Source organism: Ammospiza nelsoni, chromosome 1 (assembly GCF_027579445.1).
Source record: "Ammospiza nelsoni isolate bAmmNel1 chromosome 1, bAmmNel1.pri, whole genome shotgun sequence".
NCBI classification, from domain to species: domain Eukaryota; kingdom Metazoa; phylum Chordata; class Aves; order Passeriformes; family Passerellidae; genus Ammospiza; species Ammospiza nelsoni.
Genome location: NC_080633.1, coordinates 131410269 through 131427747, shown reverse-complemented (window position 1 = coordinate 131427747; position 17479 = coordinate 131410269). Strand labels below are relative to the sequence as shown.

The following is a 17479-nucleotide window of genomic DNA, read 5'->3' as shown; positions in this document are numbered from 1 at the left end:
CAAAAGTGTGAAGAAACAACAGCCTTATTACAAACCAAATATAATATTTAAGCCAAGCAGCAGAACCCAACTGTTTCCAGCCCCTCTGTTTCTGCAGTGGCCCGGAGCTGGCAGGAGAAGCAGACAACAGAACTGCTCAGAGAGCAGTGCCTGGCTGCCTGCCAGGTGTCACCAGGACATGACTGATGGGTCCAAAGGATTCAGGGACAAGAAAGCAGCGAGTGAGAGGGCTCCCTCTGCTAACTATTACAGCATCAGTGCCACAGCTTGCATACAAGAAGCATCCAGTGAGAAGCATTACTCAAGATTTTAGCCCATAGCCTCTGGTGCATGGCCACTGGAGGTCCTTCCCTTCTTGCAGCCTCTCCCTGGGATCCAGCAGCATGTTCTGGGCTCTCACACACACTGTGTTCTGGGAACACACCTCCCTGGAGCCAGTGTGTGATGTGACACCTCAGCACAGAGGTCCCGGCAGAGATCAGCACCCACTGTTAGAGGGACACACAGCCTCCTTCCACCCTGGGGAAATGCTGCACATGGACACCACCCTCTGCAGAAGCACAGGGGATGGGGTTTCCTTCCTTTGGCCTTAATGCTGTAGCATCAAATCGTGAGCACTGATCTTGCCCAAAGTTTGACCACTTCATCCTGCCCACACAGCGGCTTCAAAAAACAGCAACTAAATTAAAGCTGATTTCTTGCTCCTGAAGACTTGTACTTTTTAAATGACAACATGCTCCCTTGTGAGGAGGTGGAAAGTGGCCTTGTCAGCCTTGTCATGAAGTGTTTAAGAAAAAGGAGACAGAAGGGAATAGAAAACAGAATCTGCCCCCTCATTTACCCCATCATTTCACTGCACTTACATTAGTAATTGTAACAAATCCCCACTACTCCCAGCTGAGAACTCAGTCTCTCTGTGGCTCTTGTTGTTCCAGAGGCTGATCCTATAGTTATGGCTGCATCTCTGGATGCAACCCCTTGCAGCTCCTTCCTCCCAGTTTTCAGCTGGGGGTCACAAACCTTGCACAGGACTCAGTGGGCAACCAGCACACCACAGAGAAAACACCATTGATGTGAGCCAGACCACAAGAGGGTCTCCATCCAGCTCTTGAATGCAGCTGGTGAGCAGAGGATGAGGTCATGTGTTCCACTGGTCATCTAAAATACTGTGCTAAATCAGATCCATGTGTGGGTACTGATGATGACCTGAGTGTCTGCCTCCAGAGGCTGTGAATCAAATCTCCAGCAGTGGGTTTTCCAGGGCCCTGCATCATGGGTGTCCTCCCCAGAACAGCAACTGCTTTTGCACCACGGTGGTTGCTTCACCAGGTACCTGTGAGCTTGGCTCAGATATCACTGGGGAACAGATAAGATTTCTATCATGATGACCAGCCTGTGTCTGAACAGAAACAATCTTACAAAGGTCAATTCTCTTCTTGGAGAAACACAGAATGGTTTGGGTTGGAAGGGAGCTTAAATATAATTTAATTCCAACCTCTCTGCCATGGGCAAGGACACCTTCTACCATGCTGGTCAAAGCCCCATCCAGCCTTGAACATTTCCAGGAATGGAGCATCCACAATTTCTCTGTGCAAACTGTTCCAGTGCCTCACCACCTCATTGTGAAAAGCTTCTTCCTTGTATCTAGTCTAAATCTGCCATCTTTTAGCCTAAAATCCTTATGCTGTGACACTCCTCTGTGCCTAACTTAAGCAACCTCCTGGTCTGCAGCCAAGGAAAAGCAGTGCACATGTAGAGGCAGCAGGCTGGGCTCCAAGCTCACCCCCATGGCTCAGGTCACCTTATGGCAATGACCAGATGTTTCACGTGAGCGTTGCTGCTGGCATCAATAGTGCAGGGCCTGCCCCAGGCTGACAGGGGCTCAGGAGCTCTGCTCAGCGTGGGGACAGCACCGTGCTGCCAAAGGCAGGGCTGCACACACCCCTGAAGAGTAAGAGCAGAGCACGATGCCCTAAGGAGGTCAAACATCACATGGATCCTTTCAGGCAGATGAGATGAAAGCACAGCAACACCCTGCAGCTACAGCATGGCAAAGCTGTCTCATGTGGGTTCATATCCACACGTGCTTATATTAAATTAAAAAATGGGGGAAAATGCAGTAAAGGGGAAAATTACATTGCAAACATCTCAGGCAATTTCTAATGAACCAGGGTTACCACATACAGCAGCACTCAGAGGAGAAAAAGCATATCTCAGGCTAGGAAAACCATTCATGAGAGACAACCTGCAACTGAAGACAGATCACAAAATTGCTGTACTGCCCTGAAAGCCACCAGAGCCCTTCTGTTCCCATCTTATAATGTGAAAGGCTTCATTATTTGTGCAGTGTCTGCCATTTAATATCCTTCAGAGGCTAAAGGACTGGTGGAACAGCCAGTTTAATAAGTAATAAACATGATATTCTCTGAGTTTCCAGTTGTGATATCCAGTTGTGATATCATCCACAGCACTGCAGAGCTTCCCACACATAAGTCTCAAGACAAACCTCAGTTGGGGAATTCAGTTGCAGACACAACTTCAGAGCCATGGTACTGCTTCAGTCAACTAAGGACTTCTACAGGAAAGAGCTTTAAATATTCAAAACTGTTGGCATAAAATGCAAGTTTCTTCATCACTGAAACATCTGTCTGAGCATACAGGCCACTTTGTCAGACCCCAGATTTCAAACTGTTGACATATTCTTCCAGTGCTTCCAAATGCATGAGGCTTGTCAGAGAAACAACCTTAAGTTTTCCAGAAAATAAGAAACAAAACAGAAATTTATTTTACTTCACTTAAATATGTTTTGGAACAAGCCATGAAAGCCACCTACCCACTTTGAACTCCTTCCTCGATAGCCCCTGAGCACACAGACCATGGACTGAGATTGTGGATCTGCCAGCATTTTCCTTGGTGGCAAACAGGCTTGAGGAATGCTTTCCTCTGGCCTGCTGCTCCCTCACTGCCCGGCTTGAGTGCCTGAAATAATCCATCCAAAACTTACCCCATTACCATTACGTTCTTTATCAGCCACCTGCCAATGTTAACACTGAAGGAGAGTCAAAAGTCACAATCCACACCAAGGGTTTTAAACCGGTGACCCTGTGCAGTTTGTCAGGAGTGACACTGCCCTGTACAGGGGGTGCTGGGGTAAATGAGTTCAAGAAATGGCAAATTTGCCTCAAGCAAGGCACCATCAGCACTGGTCTGGCATTCCCATCCCAGCCACATGAGGCTCCTGCACAAGCTGGGGTGTGGGGGAGGGAGGTTTGAACCATCAGCCAGGAGAAATCCACTTGTCACGTGGAGGGGCAGCACTATTTTGCTATTCAAAATAAGTGAGCAGCAGTGTGGCACTGGCTGGGTATGGTCCTGCTCCCAGCACTCAGGCAGGACCTGATGCTTGTTTACCAGAGAACCTTTTCACATCATTCTGACAGTATTTTAAATTGACATTTTACATGCAAACTCTCTATTTATTGTCAAAGTAAAATAAGGGTTTTATGGCAAATGAAAGCCAGGCTGAAATCTGTATGTTTGGCAATAATTCTACTAAGTTTATCACTTGCAGACTAAAATCTTCATTGGAGACTCAGTTATATGGTGAAATGCAATTTATCCATATAATATGTGTGTTTTCCTAAAGAACATTAAACTGCAGTTGCCAGGTCTGTGAAATGAAAACTTAGAAAAAGGAACATAATTTGCACTGACTAAAAGGTATATGCCATTATTTATGGAAACTTGCTCTGCCTATAAATTGAACTGATGAGCAGAAAAAAACCCAAACACTTGAAATGTCTGTTGCCTGCTCACTCATCAAGGCTAGTTAAAGTGTGGCTCCTTTTTTTTTTGTTGTTGATTTCTCCACGTATTTGTGATCTAAAGGTGTTCCCAACAAATTTAATGGTGTATACTGTTTCAAAAGCTATGCACCATTTCCAATAACTGGGATTTTGTCAGACCTCAATGGATCTTATTAAAAAAAAAAAGAAAGAGAAAGGGGTGGAACATGTTCTAAACTTCCAATTATGAGTTAACTCTGAAGCAAGAGGAATTCAGAGTCCTTAACAAAAACCATATTTTTCAAAGAGCTACCATGTGGAATTGGGAGAGGCTTATCATTTAGCTATTATTATTCACAGAGCTCTGGCTGTACTCAGTACTTCACAGATGTATAAATAAAACAAGGTCCTTGTTCCAATGGTTTTCATAGTGCAATTCATATACTCAGATATCAGTTAAGGTCCACATGAAGTACTGAAGGACAGCTGAAATAAGAGTAAAAGGGCAATTACCAGTGTGGGAACCTGAAATGAAAATGCATTTGATTTTTTCATTGTGACATAAAAGGAAAGGGGCATTGTTCAACATATGAGAAGGAGAGAGTTAAAACATTTGGCATCATCATTGTTAGGAATAGAGAGAGGAGACTTGGTAACTACATTACCTCACAAATTTAAAATTTATCTTTTTCCAGGAAAGTAACAAATTGCAAAGGCTGGAATGAGAGTCTGTTAAGTTATGAAAAGGTGGGGGAACTTCAGAGGATACAGCAGCTACAGAAATGGGACTCTTTTATTTATCTCTGGGTTTTAATCTCTTTTCTGAGATCTTAATTATATTCATCACTCTGATTATTTTAATTCATATACATCGCAGGTAGCAAACCAAGCTGGAGAATATGAACTGTGAAATAAAGTAACTAAAGTAACTTTTTATGTGCTTACTAAGGTTATGTACAAACATATCCACCCACTGTATTGTTAAGAAGCCTAGAATCATGGAGTTAAGTTGAAAAAGACCTTTAAGATTATTCAATCCAGCCATTAACCCAGTATTGCCAAGTCCACCACTTAAACCTAAGCACCACATCTACATGTCTTTTAAGCACCTTCATGGATGGTGACCCAACCTCCTTCCTGGGCAGACTGTTCCAGTGTTTCAGAACTTTTTCTGGGAAGAAATTTTTCCTCTTGTACTATTCAAACCTTCCCTGACACAACCTGAGGCCATTTCCTCTAGTTCTATCACTTTTTACTAGGGAGACAAGAATCACCCACCTCACTAGAACCTACTTTCAGGTACTTTTAGGAGACCACTATGAGTAGCAATTTCTTTTTCCTTTTTTAAGAGTTAAAACTAAACCTGTCACTTCTACATTTCGATTTCTTATTCTCAGGAATGAGATCTTAAAACTAGAAATAAATGGGAAAATGGAGAAGGGGCAGAATAGATTTTTACACTGTTTCCATGAGCAGCCTGTGATACTTCGGGACATTTTAGTTCCTGGGATATTTTGCTGCATAATCAAAGACCATTTCATGTTTTTAATAATGCCTGCTAGATTGAAAAACCTCTCCCATGACTGTATAAAAATATCAATCATAGCTGAAAACATCTTAATAAAAATTTTTCTCAAGTACCATCACATATCGTCTCCATGGCAACTACAGAAATTAAATACCAGGAAAAGCAAGAATAGGAATATAAAGTTTTGCCAGTTTCCAGGTCCCACAGGAGAAACAGTGAGGCAAACTAGCACTGCCTGACCAGCTTCTACCCAAAATGGCCAGTTGGCTTGGGGATATGCTTCTGTTGCTGCCTAGGAGCAGGCTTTCTGGATATCCCTGTCTGACCCAGGCTAATTCCTGGTGTACAAGGTAAGGTCCAAGCCTAGGAATATGAATCCCCAGAAGCTACAGTCCGGCTCACGTTGAGAGGCTGTGCTGTTCCTATCACATGCTTAATGTGGCTCCATGGACACCTAAACTGAGAGCCAAGGAGGTGACACAAGGCTTACGGCAAGCTGGAGGCAAGCTCAAAAGGGAGCTATCTGAACAACTGAGTAAACAGAGCTGTTCAGTGTCACAGGCAGGGCAAGGCACAAGGAGTACTCACAGAGAGATGGCTCACTCTGCATGCACACACAACCTCTGCATGGGCACACAAATGTGCCTCCAAGCCAGGCACAGAGAGCTCATTCCCTCCTGTTATTGTAGAACAAGTCTTGCTAAAGAACAAATGAGCTATTTCTGACTCCACCTCAATCAGAAGCAGAAAACCCTGAGAGAAATGTAACCAGCTTAATACATTATTTAGCAAATCCTCAAAAGAACTTTTATGTAAGAATCTCCCTTTACCCTTTAGTTGAGAGGAATGGCATGCCTCTTCCAGCATGCACCTCTCCAGCATCACTTTCAAACAAAGGCAGGCTTGTCTCCCATCCTAACTCAAATAATCTGTTAGCTGCAACTAACCCTTCCTTTGATCTTCACAGAAAATGCTTCTCCATGTCACAACCTAAGTGCACATGCTCAGTTGTTGAAGCACAAAGTCACCCATGTCAGACAGGGGTAAACACAGGCAGGAAATCACAATGCTCCCAAACCAGTGGCACTTCAGAAATATTCTAACAGGAATAACAACAGGGCAGGGAAAAAAGAAAAGACCTGACTGTAATTAGAATGAAGTTGGATCCATCTGTTAAAAGAATTACTTGATTTTATGTCAGGGGAAGGAGCTGCCCTTCCAGCCTGCTGTTCCTGCAGAGGAGGGTTGCTCTGCAATAGTTCTCTTGCTTTCCTTCCTGCACCTCTCGCACTTGGCTCTCCTAGTTTGATTTCCAGAGTGTTAATCATTTACAGATAGTTCCTAATGCAAAAAAAATGAGTGGACTCCAGAAGGCAGAACCTTCTGCTTAGCAGCATTATTCATTTAAATATAAACAACTGCTAGATTATCAGTGGTGACCTAAAACAAGAGATCCTGCACTGCCTGAAATATTCACACGTATATAGATGAGTGCCTACACATAAACACACAGCTGGATGCTTTTAATTTGCAGATACTTATGATAAAAACTGTAAGATGCAAATCTTGGAATAAAAAAATAAACTCTAAAGAAATGGCCTCACATGCAAGTTTCTTGCAAGGGCCTGAGATAGAGGTAGCAGGCTCATGTTTGCTCCGCTGTCTCCCTGTGGCACAGTGCAGTTGCACATTTTGACATTTTACTGCAAAACAGTTTACTGGTAGTTTACAGGTTTAAAATATAAAAAGTATTATTAGCATTTTGTAATTCATAGTGAATGCTGACATAAAGAGTAGGTGTTTGGTTCACAAAAATCCAAAGCATCTAGATCATATCTGCCTTCTGCAAGAGGAAACTAAGACCAGTGTAGCTGAATGATCTCCTCTACATACCTTTAACACCTTTTTATGTGCTCTGTTGTACTTACAGAGATAACAAAGTGGTGATGGTTTTTCCCCTAGTTTTGAGCATTGTTGGTCTTTCAGCAACTGTATCTTATGTGGATTCTCCAATATAGAACTTGCTGTCTCTTTTTTCTGCAATTTTAGCATTAGTATAGGATTTAATGGTTATAGAGCTTCTTCTTGACAGGGATTACTATGGAAAAGGGGCGAGGAAGATAAATTCCTTTTCAGGAATTGAAGAGATGAAGGAGAACTGAGTATCCTTTTCATGAGGCAGATGCTATTATCTCTCACATGCATGTTTTTTAAACCATGCACTGCTCTTCAGTTTGTCCTGGCAGCCTCAGATGTGTGGTTATCACAGCCGCCAGCAGCTCAGCCTCACACAGCTGGAGCCACTCTTCCAGCAAGATGGGGGAGAAAATTGGAAGGGTAAAAGTGCAAAAACTTGTGGGCTGAGATAGAGACAGTTTAATAAATAAAGCAAATGCTGCATGAGAAGCAAAGCAATGTCAGGAATACATTCACTGCTTCCCATTGGTGTATAAGTGTTCAGCCATTTCTACAGAAGCAGGGCTCCAACATGGGTAATTTACCTAGGAGCACCAATGCCAAGTGTCCCCTTTTGCCCTTCTTCCTCCTGCTTTATATGCTGAGCACAACCCCATCTGGTATGGAATAGTCCTTTGGTCACTTGGGGTCAACTGTCCCAGCGGTGTCCCCTTTCCTGCTTCTTGTGTCCCCTTCCCCTTCTTGCTTCCTGCTTCCCAGCCTACACACTGATGGGGCAGAATGAGGAACAAAGCCCACCTCAATGCTGGGCAAGCCCTGCTCAGCAGTAACTAAACACCCTGATTGCTAGCAGTACTTTTTCATCATAACTCCAAAACACAGACCACACAAATTACTACGAAGAACATTAACTCTGGCGAAAACAAGTACAGTAGTCAAGAGATGGAGCTAGAGACTTGATCAGGTGAAATCTGCTATTATTTGTTTGACAGAAGCTTCTGCAGACACAACAAGCTTTGCTCTTGGTCATCTTGACATGACGACTGAGTCATTGCTGCACGATAACACAGACACAATGAAAATGTTCATGGTGCTTTAGTCACTGCTGAGAGCAAAAGACTGTTACTGAAAGAGAAATAAAGGAAAGAAAATAATGTGATAAGAAGTCAATAAATAAAAGAACCTTGAGACAATTACAAAGCAGAAAAAATCCCCAAACCCACGACAATACTCCCAATAAAAATGGAAAAGAAACATTAAGAAATAGTAGGTTAGAATCATAAAACAAAGTAAATTAAGTCACAATCTATTTACTCCTAAGCTGGAGCCCAAAAAAATTAAACTAGGTTTTAACTGAGAGTTAACTGTGTGGGTACAAGTCTGTTATGCACACAAAGCCTATATTTTGTTTGTTTTTCACAGGAACATATTTACAGTGGAGATACCCTTGGCTGTTGAAGAAAAGGGCTTCAAGTACAATCTGTATTAGCTGGCAAAATTACTTTGTTTCCATTAGGATGACAGTCAAATCATTGAACATGCTAGCTAGGACTCTGGTGGAGGTTTCAGCTCCCATGAGGCTGATTTGGTTCTGGGGAATTAAAGGGCGGCCAGAGGTAGAGTTGTCCACAGAGGGACATGCACTTCTATGTTACTACCTCACCTCACCACCATGACATCCTGTCCAAGGCGCCAGCATTTGCTTTGCTCTGAGTCATTGTTTTCGTGTGCGGAGGGACTTCCCCCAAACCTTGCACCTCACCATAGACCTCCACATTACAGGTTGTTTCTGCAAACCACAGCAGGATTCAAAGGAAATACAGCCAGAGAGTGGCTGTGTGCCTCATCCAAGAGTTTAACAATTCTGTGACTTCTCACTGTCATAGTTCCATAACCTCTCTTCATTTCCCCATTATGGGCAAAACAGTTCGTATCACCAAACGAGGCCAAAGCTTCTAGCCTAGATGATTTAAATCAGCCATGAATGTCATCAAGGAGAGTGGAATTATACCAGTATAACCTCAGTCCAAGCAGCACACACCTGTTCAGTTTGATGGTGACTATTTACTTTTGAGCACACTGCAAACATCCCTTCCTTAAAAGCTCTGCTCCTCACCTGGTGTTGATTCACACACCAACTGGCTGCTCTTTGAAGCTGCTGGCTGCTTGTTTCAAAGTTCATATTAGTCAAAGCATGGGAAGCATATCTCCCCACTGCTCACATTAGTGAATGCCATTTTTCTGGGACAATCCATGGTGACATTATAAACATGAGCATAACAGTTTATACATGTCACCAAAAATCCAAATGAAATAATCAGTCTTCAGTTGCCAGGTTAGTCAAAGGTCCCCACCTCCCTTATCACTGAAGTGCACAGTTGTTGTTTGTTCATCTTTCTAAAGCCTTTGTTTTAGTTTGGTCAGATTTCTGCTTGAGTGATTTGGGTTTTTTGATTCCTTCAAAGAGGACTTAATCAGATATGGCAGACTATTGGATAAGCAAGGATAAGACATTTTTTATCAATGCCCATAGCAGGCTTCAAGACCCTAACAAAAGGATGGTACTTAAGCTCTGAAGAGCAATGCAGTCTTTGGATCACAAAATCTTAAGAGGCTGGTGTTACAGGTGAGATTTTACATGAAAGACAACTTTTATTTTAAAAATTATATCCATGAGTAATTTCCTGTCAATTTACCCAGACAAATTGCCTCATCAAGGAACCAAATGAATGCTAAGGCAAATGGAGCACCAGAAGCACAGATTCAAGGTGGGAGCAACATTACTCCTTTGTGTGACAGCAATGTCCTAGATCCAAACAGCAACCTCATGAAATCTCAGGAACAGACAGGTGTTGCATGAGCAGCCAGACTCTCACCCTCCATCACTTTGCAACTCACAGACATGCTGTGAGACTCGAAAATCAACACAGTGGCCACAGCCAACTTAATTTAAAACCATTACTTGCAGACTAGTCTAGAAGACGGGGACAGGAAGGGCAAAGCACTGCGCTGAGCCAGGCACATCCAAAGGAGGGTAGAGATTCAGATTCAGGCCATGCCTGGTCTTTCCCACTCAATGCTGACTAAGGGAAGAGAAGAATTTGCCCTGCTCTGCTGCTCCATAGTTTATACCCTCTCGTCAGTGGCTAAACTGGATATCAGACACAGCCTGCACTATGCACCCCATTTTTCTTCAACATTCCATTTTGAAGCAGTCTGAAGCAAAACTAAATTGTGCACTAGGTAGGATATGTGTAATTAGTGACTCAAGTTTCTTTGCATCTGTCTTTTGCACCCCACTTTCTGACAAATGACAAGTATTGTAATGTTCCTTAGTGCCTAGAAATGTCCTAATTAACATTATCATGCCTCTTAAAACAGATTAGTGTAATTACAAAGCTCCTGTTTAACTTGCAGTCACCTCAGTCATCATTTAAAAAAAAGGAAAAAAATCAAATGCAAATGCTCTTTAATGTCCTCAGAAAAAAATTAAAACTCATTTTACCATTGCATCTGCTGGGAAGGGAAGCATGGAAAACAGTCTGAGATTTCTGAAAAATAGCCCAGTGAGAGTCAGACAACAGACAGACAAGCTGTAGCTGGTGCTTAGCATGGCCCTAGCTCTGCAAGAGCATTCATTTCCAAGGTCCTGCATGAGGTGTCCAGGTAGAGCTACCAAGACTTCTTCAAAATGAATTGTGAGCCATCAGCCTAAATAAAAGGGTTTTGCTCACCAGCTTCTGTTGTCTGTCAGGCAGGAAACACTCCTGCAAGCAGCTCTGCCAGCAATGCTGAAGAAAATGTCCAGCATAGATGGACGGTAAGCTCTCCCACCATCAGCATTTGCTTTGAGCGTGTGTGCCCCAAGCTCAGGATGTGGAGCTGGGCTGGTTTGCTGCTCTCTGCTGCCCAACACCACGCTGGGCTTAGCAGGAAATTGCCATTGGCATGTGGCTCCTCCCAGGCTTTGTTGGGGGAACCCAAGCAGGATACTAGAGGCCTGCCAATAGCACACACTAAGGAATTCTGCTCTGGGACCCTGAGAAGTTCCTGGTGGAAACCAGATAAGCAGGTCACTCCTCAAGCAGGCTGATAAAAATGCATACTGCCTCCAGTCTTTGGGCTACTCTCCCACTGTTCCAGACTGCTGCCCCATGTCCAGCCTCCTCTATATTCACAGGAATTCATGGTTGTCTCCCACTCTGTGTGCAGTCATCGATGGCAAAAACCCCTACATTTCCCTATGGAATTTGAGAGCTGGGATGATACAAGCATGCTTATAGTGTTGTGCAAAAGGACAGGCAAGGGGTAATGCTTTCCTGTACTTATTTCCATTACCTTTGAGTCATGAGCAAGTTCCCAAGCAGCAGCTGATCTCCCTTTAAGCTCGAGGCTGCAGTCTATAAGCTGTGTGCTCATGTCCCATCAGAGATGTGATCTTTACATCTGCAGGGACAGTTGATGTTCAGCACAGCAGAATATATGAGGTTAAAAAAAGATATGGACAATATTTTCTAACCAGTGTTCAATTTTGCCCTCTTGTGTCAGCTTCTTGGTCACACTAAAGCTAATCAGAGCACAACCCTCAGCAGATCAGACCCACAGCTCTGGCAGAGCCTGAGAGCTTGTGTGCAAGTTAACCCAGTTGAGAGTCCTGCATTTATGAGCCAAAGCCACAAATTGTTTTCTAGCAGAAACTAGTTAAATGGGCATAAAACCATGGAAAGTTGCTGGATTCTTGACAGCAGAACAACACTGAAAAATCATGCAATGCTTCTTGCTTCTAGCTGCAGTGGGCAGAAACTGAAATATAGGAGATTCCATCTGAACATAGGAAGACCTATTTTACTGTGAGGCTGGCAGAGCACTGAAACACAGAGGCTGTAGAGTCTCCTTCTCTGCAATGACTCAAAAGCCTTTTGAACACAATTCTGAGTAATGTGCTCTAGGGGGCCCTGCTTGAGCGTGGAGATTGAACCAGATGATCTCCAACCTTACCCATTCTGTGATTCCTTCTAAACTTACCCATTCTATGATCATGTGCTTCATTATAACATTTAAGTTTTGAATTCCCCTATAAGAGATTTAAAAAGGTTGCATTTGAAAGGCTGAAGAAAGTCCTCTTTCTAAGTATTGATTTTTTAGGGCTGAAACTAATATACATTTCTGCAATACCTAGGAAATTATTTACATTTTCTCCCAAACACATGAGGAAGGAAAAAAAGGAAACTGAAACTGCATGAACTCTGAAATCTCACAGGTAAAGGACAACAGGATGACATAGGGTCAGTGTTTTGATACTCTTGTTTGCTTTCAGTGAAGAGTTTTAGAATAAAGAGCTGAAGGGATGGTGTTTAACAGGAAAAACTTCACAGATGAATACACCAGCAGAAAGCTGGGTGAGGACATTTTTCTCCACTTTCCCCATGCTCAGGGACTGGTTTACTGATTAACCTGGAAAAGCTAACATCTGCAGTGCATCAGGGAGCAGACTGGAGACTGAGGTATCCTACAGAGACAGAAAAAATAAAATTAAAACCCCAGGAAGGTTTGCCTTCAACAGACTTTCTCTTCCTTCCTGCAGAGGAAAGATGTCCTTTTTGAAACCCACCTGTGCTGTGGCCATGCTGCCCTCTGACTCCCACTCACATCTCCTATGGACACCTTGAGTTGCTTAGAGCTTTTCCTAATTCAAAGCCATGGTTGGAAATGCTGTTGCTTAAGTATTTTAAAATGTCCTGGTGATTGTTTGTAGGGATGTACCATGACAATATTTTTCTCTGGTGATGGTGCCAGCTGAAGAGACCCTCGCTGTTTCTGGGGTGCTTCCTGAGCCAAGACAAATGGAGAGAAAAATCTTTCTCTCCATGGAGACAGCTCCCTGCCTTCCTGCCTTGGGTCCCTCACAGCTCAGGTGAAGCAGTCTCCATGGCATCACAAGTACCAGCAGGCACTGGAAAAAATGGGACCAAATGATGCTCTCACCTTGCTGAGGCTCAGTGGCACTGGACATCAAGCCTTGAGTTGAAGCACTGAAGATGTTTCTCTTGAACAGAATGTGATAAAAACCTCAATTGTGGCATTCCACAAAAAAATCTAGATTTCATTTATATGATAGAAGGCAGAGTAGAAAAACCTCTGTAATAATCTGCTTAATCTGTGGGATTTCTCCTCACAGCTGACAGCAGCCACCACCGCTGGCTGATGAGACCCCACAAGGCATCAGACACACACTCACCACCTGGCAGGCTCTGATGGACTCTGAGGGGACAAGAGGCCACAGGTCCATTTGAAGGAACTGTCAGTATTGTCAACCCCTAAAAACAGAGTAGAAATTATTTATTCCCACAACCCACAATATAAGGCTGTGGGTTGTAGGAAGGTGGCTGTCTGGGCAGCCAGTAATAACTCAGAGTCTATGAAGTGATAGGCAAAGAAGGAAAAAGAAGCAGAAGTGAAATAAATTTCTATCTCTGGCTCAGCTTCTGCACTTGAATAACCACACAGTGTCTACACACAACAGACGTGAAATGCTGAGTTACAGAAGAGTTGTTATGGGGCTCTGAGTAACATGGTCGAGTGGAAGCTGTTCCTGCCCATGGCAGGGGGTTGGAACCAGCCAGCCTGCAAGGTCCTTCCAACCCAAACTATTCTATGATTCTATTTCATCTGAGCTCTCAGTGACTGTTCTCATCCGGATGTTTTCGCCTACTCTGATAATACAAAGTCAAACCAAAATCAGTACTGTAGATAATAATCTCAACTAATCCTGCAAATTGTTTTTGTCCATAAACAACAATATTGTAAATAAGTAAAAACCTATGAGAAGTCCTGAGGGAAATAAAAATGTATTACACTGAGGCAATTACATACACTTTCTATTAAGCAGACAAAGCCCACATGTTGTGGCTTCCTACACTCATTGCTCCAGCAGACACAAAAATATTACAATATTAGTTTGCAGGAAATACTTCAGGTAACTAAGTACACATTTCATCAGATTTTACTGCACCATTAAACACACTCATGTCCCATAACACACCCTGCCTATACAGGGAGGGCTGTGGGAGCACGGCCTGGGTATTGCTGATTTCAGAGATGCAGCTCCTCAGGCAGTATCAGCCAAGCTATATCAGCTATGCTGATGGCAAGGAGAAATCCAACTCCACTGTTCTTCCCCATGGCCATGTGTGCCCCCTTCCACACTTATGTATGCTAGCACACATAAGGTAGCTAGCTAGCATATAATCAGCCTGATCAGGGACCTCTCTGGAGAATAATCCAAATTAAATCAAAAGACAAAGAAACATAATTCCAACACAAAGCAGCATTATACTACACAGTCACACGGACACAGCCACTTAAAGTTTTTCCAGGGAGCTGAGTGTTTACAGACATCACTGAAGGCCTAGACCAGTGCCATGGATTTTCCTAAAGAATGTATCAGATCTGCTGCTCCTGGGTGGATGTGTCTGATGCCCATGTGGCATTAGGCATCCACAACTGGCAGCTGTGCCAAGCCCCTCATGTCTAGGAGCTCTTGAAAGGGGATCTCACTCTTTCACCTCCTCATGGGGTTGAAGGGGCTGAAAAATACTCTCCCAAAAGTGATTCACCTCAGCTGTCTTGGGCTGTTCCCAGGCAGATCAGAGCCAGTGCAGTTATGGTCTCTTGTAGAGGGAGAAAACAAAGAGCTCCTTTTCAAATCAACAGGATGAAATGACCTCAAGAAAAGGGGAAGGGAAAGCCCCTGTGCAAAGACCTGAAAATGGGACGGTCCACTGAATCACAGGATAGCCACAAATGGGAGGAGGGAATTGTTTCTGAGGCTTCCATAAACCTAAAATGTGAAAAAGGGGGTGGACAGAAGAATGTAACTGTTGGAAAAATTAGGGTTGGCATCAACACATGACCCATAGCTACCCATTACTGCTCCAAAGCTACAACTCAAGTAAATAAAAGAACAGGGTATCAGTCTCACCCACAGACACCCAAGCAGCTCTACAATACTATTAAGGTCTACCCAGAAAACGACCACGTTTAAAAAACAGCCACAGTCATGCAACAACCCCAAGGAGTACAGGAGCAGGACTGGGAGGTTTTCCAAGCAAACAGAAACCCCCCATTTTGACCTGCAGGTGGGTATCCCCATGCCAAGGGAATTCCCTGTTGCTGCCAACTTCTTGGCAGCTGGGCAAGCTCACAGCCTTGGGACCCCAGTTCACAAACCCACAGTAAAACCATTGGCTCCACATTCTTATCTCCCAGTAAGAGATCCCAGCTCTGGTCCTGGGAAGCACTGCCACCAGCCATCAGCCAGGAGTCCTGCTGCTCCAGGGAACTGTGCATGGGAATTTTCAGTTTTCCTTTGCTCTGAAAAATGTGCCATGCCAAATGGATATCCACCCAGCAGCAAATGCAGAATCCAGAGGGGACAGTTTTGGGACCTTCTTCACGCTATCACCTGCTACTGGGCTGCTCCTAGAAAAAGAGACCAGCTAGTTGCAAGCCTTTTAAGCACAATTTATATCAATACTTTCCATCATGACAAAGTGGTTTGCCTCTTATGCAGAGAAAGTCAAGTATGCTGGTATCTTTCCATGCCTTCTAAACAAAAAGCAGAGAAAAGGTAAAGGGTTTAATCAACCTCCAATTAATTTTTATTGGTAGCAGATGCTTCAAATTGCTAGCTCTTAGGGGCTGCTTCAGTCTCTCTTTTGCAGTTGCCTAAATCCATTGTCAGCAGTGACAGAAACACAGATGACAAAAACCAGGGCTGCTTTTGCAGAGAACAGAACAGCTCTGCCCAGTTCCTGCTCAGCAAGGACTGCTCAGAGAGGGAGCCAGGGTGGCATTCAGGCTGAACTGTGGGGTGAGGAGGGAGCAGAGCCAGCAGCAAGCAGGTGCTGGAGTGGGGCTCTTCAGAGGACCCAGGAGAGAGGCTGAATCCAGTGCCCCTCTGCCCAGGCCCTGCTGCTGCTGGCGCTGCACGCTGGCACTTACCTTGTGTGTGCTGTACCAGGGCCCGGACAGGGGCCCGCTCCCGGATCCTGCTCCCCCAAAGGATGCATTCCAAGGCGCCTGGGAGGATGTCCATGGCCCTGCCCTCAGGCCCCAGCCACTGTTCATGCCGTGCAATGTCACACCAGAGGGGAGGGGTGGCTCTGAGGAGAGGTGACCAGGACGTGGCACTCTCTTCCTGAGGTGAGCAAGGCTCCTCACATCCTCTGCAGGCAGGTGTGTGCAGCCAGGGCTCAATCGCTGGTGTGCACCAGGACACCCTTAGCTGGAGAGTAGTTGGAGCACAGGAGAGGAAGGGGAGCTTGACAGAAGGTTTTGCTGCTCCTTCCCAGGGCATTCAGGTGCCTTTTTTTTGGTCTCTGACTTCCCCAATGCCCCACCCTCCTCTGAAGAGGCAGCCTGGGAATTTAACTCCTTCAAATCACTGCCTAAACCTACTGGTTAAGTATTAATTCCTCATTGCTAAATTGCAAAACTTAGAAGTTGTCGTTCCCAAAGGCAGATAGTCACTTACATAAATTCTTACTTATGTCCTTTATTTTTCTCTTCTAATTATTTCCTGAATAGTTTCTTTTGAGAGACTTCAGGTAATGTGTTCATTCCCGGTCTGTGGCTTTATTCATTCATTCTTTTAGTTTTGATTTGATAATTTGTTTCTTCTGGGGAAAACAATGAATGAACAAGCTCATTAAAGGGAGTGTAAAGCAGGCAAGGTACGAGCTTGGCAGAATTACATAGGAGACAGAATTAGGCCTCTCCAGAGAAGCATAGAAAGAAATACGAGGACACCACATCTTCAGGCTGTTGACAATACAGCTGCATGCAATCCAGAGAGCTCACACTGTACCTTGGAGGAACCGACTTGCATTAATTAATTCCTTTGCTTAGCTGGGTTTGAAACCCAAAGTCCTGACAATTATTGCAGCAGACAAGGGTCAGTGGGCAATTATTCTGCTCCCTGCTACATTGGTTTTCTCCTACTCTTAAGAAGAACTGGCATTGATTTCTTAGTCCCAGTAGTGCTACCATCAGCAAGATGCACTGAGAGAGGACGAGTCAGCATGCAGGATAGCAGGCTGGGAGCTGAGCTTCCAGCAGGCAAGGAGAAATGATCCCTAATAGAAATGAGCAGCAGCAAAGCTGACTGCTGGTATGATTAATTTGGTCAAAAATAGAAGAAACACACAATTACAGGAAAGAAACTGTAGTTAAATTAATACTTTCCAAC

The 17479-nt window shown here is 44.0% G+C and overlaps 1 protein-coding gene across 1 annotated transcript in view; it reads right to left on the bottom strand.

The window, feature by feature from the left end:
* The window catches only part of NIPAL2 (NIPA like domain containing 2), a 49914-nt gene extending 33349 nt beyond the window's left edge, over positions 1 to 16565 (bottom strand). Inside the window, exon 1 of the mRNA XM_059478755.1 lies at positions 16234 to 16565. Coding sequence (XP_059334738.1) covers positions 16234 to 16359 — 126 coding nt within the window. The 5' untranslated portion in view covers positions 16360 to 16565. The remainder of the gene's footprint in view (positions 1 to 16233) is intronic.
* Between the last annotated feature and the right edge of the window lie 914 nt (positions 16566 to 17479).